Below are 7,391 nucleotides of genomic sequence, written 5' to 3' on the forward strand. Positions count from 1 at the left end.
GAAAGAAAGAAAGAAAGAAAGAAAGAAAGAAAGAAAGAAAGAAAGAAAGAAAGAAAGAAAGAAAGAAAGAAAGAAAGAAAGAAAGAAAGAAAAACCAGAGAGAAAAGCTTCTCCTTCTCTTTATCTGTTTTGATAACCACTATCACAGTGAGCATATCACAAGCCCTAAGGCACTCTGCGAAGTGCGTAATCCTGCCAATCTCTTTGGGACTGTTTGCCTGGGAAGGGCATTTGATAGGAGCTGACTTTGCCAGCCTAGGCACTGAGCATTATCAGCACTGCCTATAAAGCACTGCATCTGTTCCGGGTCAATAATCAGTGTAGGGTCTTTTGTTGGTATAGGCAGTGATCTCCTTGACCTTCAGTGGAGGGGAAAGTATAAAAACCAAAGCAGTCTGCTTGGATAACTCTTTGAGCCCTTGTTGAATATCTCTGTTTCTGAGGAAGACGCTTTTTGGGGACATTTTGTGGCAAAATGGCAACTTTAAATGAAAAGAAGACCTGCAGTGAACGGATGGAAAATTTCCGCCGCTTTGTCTGGAATCCAGAAACGAAGCTGTTTATGGGAAGGACCTTGATTAACTGGGGTACGTTTCCTTGCACAAGGGTCTCCTCTTCCTCAGAAATCTTGAAGGAACAGGAGTTTCTCTGATAAATGGGAGGCAATGGCGGGATGGACTTTTTAATAACTGTTGAGAACCTCAATTCTCAGATGTGCTCCTGATCCACTTACAGTGGCCCTCTGAATAGAGTCAATTAGGTCAAAATATTGATCCAAGAAGTTCCTGCAAATATTCTAAAACATTTCTGGCCCAAATATTTGGTAACGACATTTGACATATAGAATCATAAAATGGTTTGGCTTGGAAGGGACCTTTAAGATCATCTAATTCCAACCCTCTGCTATAGGCAGGGACACTTCCCACTAGACATGTTAACATCTTATTAATAACATCTTATTAATAGCTAAGGGTTATGGCTATTACACAATGCTGACATTGCTGGCTACAAGGGCTTCTGCTGTAGGGGAATTTGGCCTTGCTGCTGTGCTGGTGTTGCTCAGCCCTGCAGATGCCAGGCTGATGGAGACATGCAATGGCAGCACCGTGATGCAGACCTTGCACCAATGTTCTCTTCTTTAGAGCTAGCTGGGGAAGTGGGGGAAAATATTTTCTGTCCAGTTCTTTGGAACCACGTTTTGCTTTTGCATGTTGAGTAGATCTTCTCTTTTACCATTGAACTAATGCCTGTTTCAGCTGGGGCTCCCTGTTTGCAGCCAAGCTTGTGTCTGCCACAACAACGTGTTTGATGATCTGATGATCTGTGTTCTGGGAACTGCAGCTCGGAACATTTTAGAGAGAGTCCCTGCACTTCCTGCAGGTCATAAGCGTAGCTGCAAGATTCCAGAAGGTTTTCTTCTGATGGGAAACGTGTAACTGTAGCCTATTAGCCATTCCTATAAACAAAAAGCAAACCAAAGTGTGAATCTTTCCCAATTGTGGATACATTATGCACATACATACAAAAAAACAGCATTATTCTGAATCTCATACCATAATGAAATTGCAAGACAGTACATTTTGCTGGAGGTGATTTCAGATGTACGAGGCAGTGAAGGTACGGGTCTAAAACCAGCATACCTGGAACACTGAGCTCTGTGGTGCAAGCAATACAAGCAGCAGGTTGCTTGTTTCAGTGAAATCCATTGGGTCTTTTACTTGGTCTGTGTGTGTGATAAGCAGCTGAATGGCCTTAATGTGTGAAGCTGCTCCATGAAGCCACACAATCCTTCGAGCTTTAAACAACCCAAGTGCCAGCTACCTCCGATCTCATTCCCTCCTTGCTGATGCGATGCCATTGGCTGCAGCGTTCATGCAGCGTGAGCCCAAAGACCCCTCGCCTCCCCTCCTTTTCCCCCAGTGTGGATCAGCCTGTACTACCTGGCCTTCTACGTGGTGATGACCGGGATCTTCGCCCTCTCCATATACTCCCTAATGAGGACGGTGAATCCCTACGAGCCAGATTACCAAGACCAGCTCAAGTCCCCAGGTACAGCTACTACCTTAACCATCCCTTTCAACCTCAGCCTGAAAGCACTTAACACATTTTAAATATTTTAATGAGTTGTGCCAGCGACCCATTAAATAAAGGCATAAAATAAGGCAAAGAGATGGGTAATGAGGAATCAAAGTTCACGGGACATGATATGAGGATGGAGAGGGACAAGAAAGGATTAGCAGGAGATCAACAGAGCCTATTGCTAGAACTTCACCCCCCAGATTACTTTTTATGATGGAAGGTTCTTTTCAAAGAAATAGCCCTAAAATTTTTTGCATGCCTGCTGTATTTTGAAGCTTTCTTTCTCAGTATTCTCTAAGTTTGAAGTTTGCTGACAGTGTCATTGCTGTGTAATGCTAAGTGTGGCATTTTCAAGAGCTGTTTCTCACCTGGCAGGACAGCCCATTTCCTTATTGTAAATGTTGTATTTAACAAGCCCTGGGGAAATCCACCGCAGTCACTGGGATTATTTTGTGATCTGCTCTGATAACAGCATGGATCCGCAGCCTGGGCATCACAAACGCTCACAATAGTTAGCACAGTGCAAAGGATGCTGTCAATTTAAATGCATTAATTGGTGCCCAGCACCTCTCTCCTGTTTTGCCGTCCCCTCTCCTCCCTCTTGAAGGTGTAACCTTACGACCTGACGTGTATGGGCACAGAGGGCTACAAATCTACTACAACGTATCTGACAACAAGACCTGGGAGGGGCTGGTGACAATACTCCGGACGTTCCTGACAGGTAAAAAACACAATAAGTTCACCCACAGAATATTGGAGAAACGTGCTGTCACCTCTCCCTTACTACAGCTGAGAACCTTCAGTACTTCCATTTTCTGTTTGTCCTTCTGAAATCAGAGATTTTGAGTGGGAAATACATTTTCTGCAAAGCAGAACCAAAACACTTTGTGAATCTATAAATCAAACATATGTAAATCTGTATATTAAAAGTAGAGCCCCAGAGCCCAGCTTCGTGGCTCTTCTTGTTTTTTTTTTTTTTTTTTTTTTTTTTTTTTGTAGCTTTAATAAAATAGGCTATCAGAGAGTGAAGAAATGAGAGGAAAAAGGTCTTCATAACTATTGTCTAAATTAATCTAATCATATTTGTGACTAAAAATATAAAAATGCCATAGTAAGTCCTGTGGAGCCAGCACATACTGTCATCGAAGAGCACAGCCAAAATAGGTTGGGTGCTCCATTTACGTTCATGCTTCAATACATTTATATTCCTTGCGAGCCTGATTTTCACATTTCTGTTTTTCATACATGCATTGAGAAAAATTGTATTTGAAATTGCCCTTTTCTGGAGCTAGCAATGCAAATTGCCAGCCTTAACTCATTTTTTTTAAAATTTTTTTTCCCCTGGGTATTCTTAAAAAATAAAAATAAAAAAAATTAAGCTTTCCTCATTTCATCTAATCCCAGTTTCATCTGAAGTACAGTCTCCCATCATAGAACATGCAACCTTATGTTGGGATAGAATCATATAATCATTTCAGTTGGAAGGGACCCTTAAAGGCCATCTAGTCCAACCCCCCTGCAATGATCAGGGACACCTACAGCTGGATCACATTGCTCAGAGCCCCGTCCAGCCTGACCTTGAGCATCTCCAGGGACAGGTCATCCACCACCTCTCAGGGCAACCTGTGCCAGCATCTCACTGCCCTTATTGTAAAAAACTTCTTCCTTATATGCCATCTAAATGTCCCAGGTGTATAACTTCTCTATGAGAGGCTTCACAGAGAAATTTTCTTTCTCCTTTCACAAACCCAGCATATAGCCCGGCTGCTCAGCACCTGAACATCAACTGCACAAGCGACACGTACTTCATCCAGAACACCTTTGATGGCCCAAACAACACAAAACTGTCCTGCAAATTTACATCAGATATGCTTCAAAACTGCTCTGGCATCACAGATCCTACTTTTGGATTTCCAGAAGGAAAACCCTGCTTTATTGTAAAGATGAACAGGGTAAGTTTAATGGCAGGCTGCAGAGCAGTGAGGAATTAGTTGGGAAACACTGGGTCTCACGATTCTCAGCTGAGGAGCTGCTACGGAGCCTCCTGCCGCAGGAGCTCATCTCTGCTTTGTAGTGGACAGACAAATCACTCTGCTTTCCCCAAGAGTGACTAGAGAAACAGTGGGACTTTGTCACCACCCCTAGGAAAATAACATGAACAGAATCTCTGAAGCTTTGGGGCAGTTTTGTTAGCATCTCTGTAGTGTTGCTGTCTGAAAAACTAGCATGTAAAAGTTTCTCTTCTGTGGTACTGAGACCCTTCCATTAAAGCGTTAAGATAGGGCTCTAGGTAAAGTGACTTCAGAGATGTGCTTCTTGCACACTCTGTTTCTCCAATCTGCAAAGAAAATCTTTGAATGAATAAACATTCTTTTTTCTTCCCTTCTCCCCCTTCCCCAGGTAAAATGCTGAGCATTATAGTTCAGTTTCAGTACAAAATGAAGAGTTTGTATTCTCCCTCAGTTCCTGAAGGACAAAACCCCTTCATTTTTGGTTTGGCCTGCACACTAGGCTTGGGCGTTGAACATTTTTGGGAACCCAAAAATGAGATCCAACTGTGAGGGCAGAACCATGCACCTGATTTTCGCAGGTGAAATCAGAAGCGTTTCCTAAGGAGGTCCTTTGTTTTCCTTGGTAAGGCTGCATGCAGGGTGGCAGAAAGGTGGTCAGCAGGGCCACGGGACTTCAGTTCCTTCCACCTTTGCTACTGCAGGAAGTTACCCTACTACTGGGTAGGACTAAATGGGCTCTAAAGCTTCTGCCAAAGCAGAGGCTTCCTAGTAGGACATGCTCAGTGCTGCTTTCTGAGCACCTCCCAGGCAGTATCCCCCAATGTACCTAAGTGAGGCGGTCTGACTGACAGAGTCTTAAGCAGGAACATACTCAGCAGCATCTGAAGCTCTGTTCATCCCTTGCTCCCTTTTGTCTCAAAACCATGACCAAGATGACTAAATGCATGCCTTCTATTTCAGATTATCAAATTCTATCCTGGCAACGGCACCGCACCGAGAGTGGACTGCACCTACGTAGTAAGTGTGTGAGGGCTGCGCTGAAAGGCGCTGAGCACCACAGCTCTGACAGCCAACAAACCTCTCTTACGTTACCAACAGGGTGACGAGTCCCGCCCGCTGGAAGTAGAATACTACCCAGTCAATGGCACCTTCAACCTGCACTACTTCCCCTACTATGGAAAGAAGGCACAGGTGGGTGCTCACATATTTCAGTTATAATTTTCTTCACCTTCTTTAGATAGCGATGGGACAAGGGGGAATGGCTTTAAACTAAAAGAGTGGAGATTTCATTTAGATGTTAGGCAGAAATTCCTTACTCAGAGGGCGGTGAGGCGCTGGCACAGGCTGCCCAGAGAAGCTGTGGTGCCCCATCCCTGGAGGCGCTCAAGGCCAGGTTGGATGGGGCCCTGGGCAGCCTGAGCTAGTGGGGGCAGCCCTGCCTACAGCAGGGATTGGGGCTGGGTGGGCTGTGAGGTCCCTTCCAACCCAAACCGTTCTGTGATGGTATGATGACGATCTTTGTGTAAAATGAAATGGCTGCAGCTTTCCTGTGATTTTATGTGAACTGGAAAGAAAGTCTATTTTAAGATTTTGAAACTGGCAATGTTACATTCAAGAACTTCTTTTTTTTCCTCCTAGCCCACTTACAGTAATCCTTTGGTAGCAGTGAAATTTCTCAACATCACGAAGAATGTAGAAGTCAAGATAGTGTGCAAAATCATTGGAGCCGGGATTACCTTTGATAATGTTTATGACCCATATGAAGGAAAAGTGGAATTTAAATTGAAAATAGAAGACTGAGCAGCGAGAGACACTTGAAAAGCATGTGTGAAGAATAACTTACCTGTTAGCACATTGACTGGTATTTATTTTCTATGATTGCCATATGAATGTACTCAAATTACAGTCAGAGTAGACATTTTCTACTGACAGGTAACCCATATAACTAAAAACCAGTACATTGCTCTCAGTGTGCGAAGGAGATAGGAATTATCTCAAACGTACAGAGCTTACTGTTCTGTGGCTACGTTGTGCTTACACCTCTGTGCAAAATCTTGTACAAAACACACGTCCTCTAACCCAAGCAGGTGTGCCTTCCAAGAAAAGAAGTATGGGATCAAAACATTATTTTCAGACATTTTGCAAACTGTAATAAATAACTGATGTTTAATACTAAATACTGGATATTGTAGAAGTAATTAGGATAGATAGAAAAATAAGTATTTTGGAATACTCTGAGATAGTAGAGATAGTACCTTCTCAATCTGCTTTGTACAGGATGTTTAAATTATAAAGGGACAGCAAAATTATCTGCATGCCAATGCATTGCTTTGTGTACCAGCCAGCCGAGCCTGACTTCAGTCAACAAATCAGTAATTGCAAAAGAACTTGAAAGGGGCCTGCAGGCCACAGCTTTTGTTATACCTAGCACATGTAATTTCTTTATAACAATAAAAATGCTGTAACCATAAGTACACTGTAACCCCCAGCTGTATCCAGAACCGTGCTCATTGTGCTGGAAGGGGTTGCTGCTTCTTTGGTTGATTGGTTGTGGGGGCTTTTGCGTTTTGTTTCCCCCCCAAAAAAGAATCACCATATAAAGCAATGAGGTCTGGATTACCTGAAATAATCTGGAAAAATGAAGATGTTAAACTAAGACTTTAAATGAATCTAAACTTTGAGAAGTCCAGCCCTCCCACAAACAATACAAAGAGTTGCTGTGTATGTACGGTATGTTCACCTTAGATGAACTGGTCTCACCAATCTTTAAAGCAATCCTATTGCAAGTCTCTAATTCCTTATATATATCTACATAAATGTGAGTGCACATGAACACACACATATATAATACATATACATTCAGTCACAACATTAGAGATAACTGGTTCACCAACCAGTACAAATGAAAACAACCTGTCAGACTTCACGAACCTTTCTTTGATGAAGGCACTGAAGCAGTGCATTTCAGAACTAAATACCATGTAAGAAAAACAGATTCCTGAGGTTAAGTGGATGCAGACCACTGAGACACCAGAAAGAAAAGGCAGCTGGGCCGTGTCCGCAGAGCAGAGGGATGGCTGGATGCATGCCAGAGATGGGCCACCCGTCCTCTTTCCTATCAGCTGTGCGGTGGAGACACCAGTCAGGGAAAAAGGCAGATAACATGGCGTGAAACTAGTGTTAGCTGACTGCATTATCTTCCATATCCAACATGATTTTTTACATCCAATAACTTTCAGTTTCCAGACTTTTCTCCCAAAGGTGTTAAATCTCATACTGATGGTCAATGCAGAGCAGAGA

The 7,391-nt window shown here is 43.0% G+C and overlaps 1 protein-coding gene across 1 annotated transcript; it reads left to right on the forward strand.

Moving 5' to 3' along the window:
• On the forward strand, nt 71-6,562 carry ATP4B (ATPase H+/K+ transporting beta subunit). The gene is made up of 7 exons (XM_021414649.1): nt 71-587; nt 1,921-2,049; nt 2,687-2,800; nt 3,832-4,031; nt 5,052-5,108; nt 5,190-5,282; nt 5,730-6,562. Exons 1-7 carry the CDS (start codon nt 476-478, stop codon nt 5,889-5,891), a joined length of 867 nt encoding a protein of 288 aa, XP_021270324.1. The 5' UTR covers nt 71-475; the 3' UTR covers nt 5,892-6,562.

The sequence above is a fragment of the Numida meleagris genome, chromosome 1 (assembly GCF_002078875.1).
Source record: "Numida meleagris isolate 19003 breed g44 Domestic line chromosome 1, NumMel1.0, whole genome shotgun sequence".
Lineage (NCBI taxonomy): Eukaryota > Metazoa > Chordata > Aves > Galliformes > Numididae > Numida > Numida meleagris.

Coding starts and splice junctions, on each gene's coding strand:
- ATP4B (XM_021414649.1), top strand. CDS start 476: ATGGCAACTTTAAATGAAAAGAAGACCTGCAGTGAACGGATGGAAAAT. Junction 588..1,920: donor AAGGACCTTGATTAACTGGG/GTACGTTTCCTT, acceptor CTTTTCCCCCAG/TGTGGATCAGCCTGTACTAC. Junction 5,109..5,189: donor GAGTGGACTGCACCTACGTA/GTAAGTGTGTGA, acceptor CGTTACCAACAG/GGTGACGAGTCCCGCCCGCT.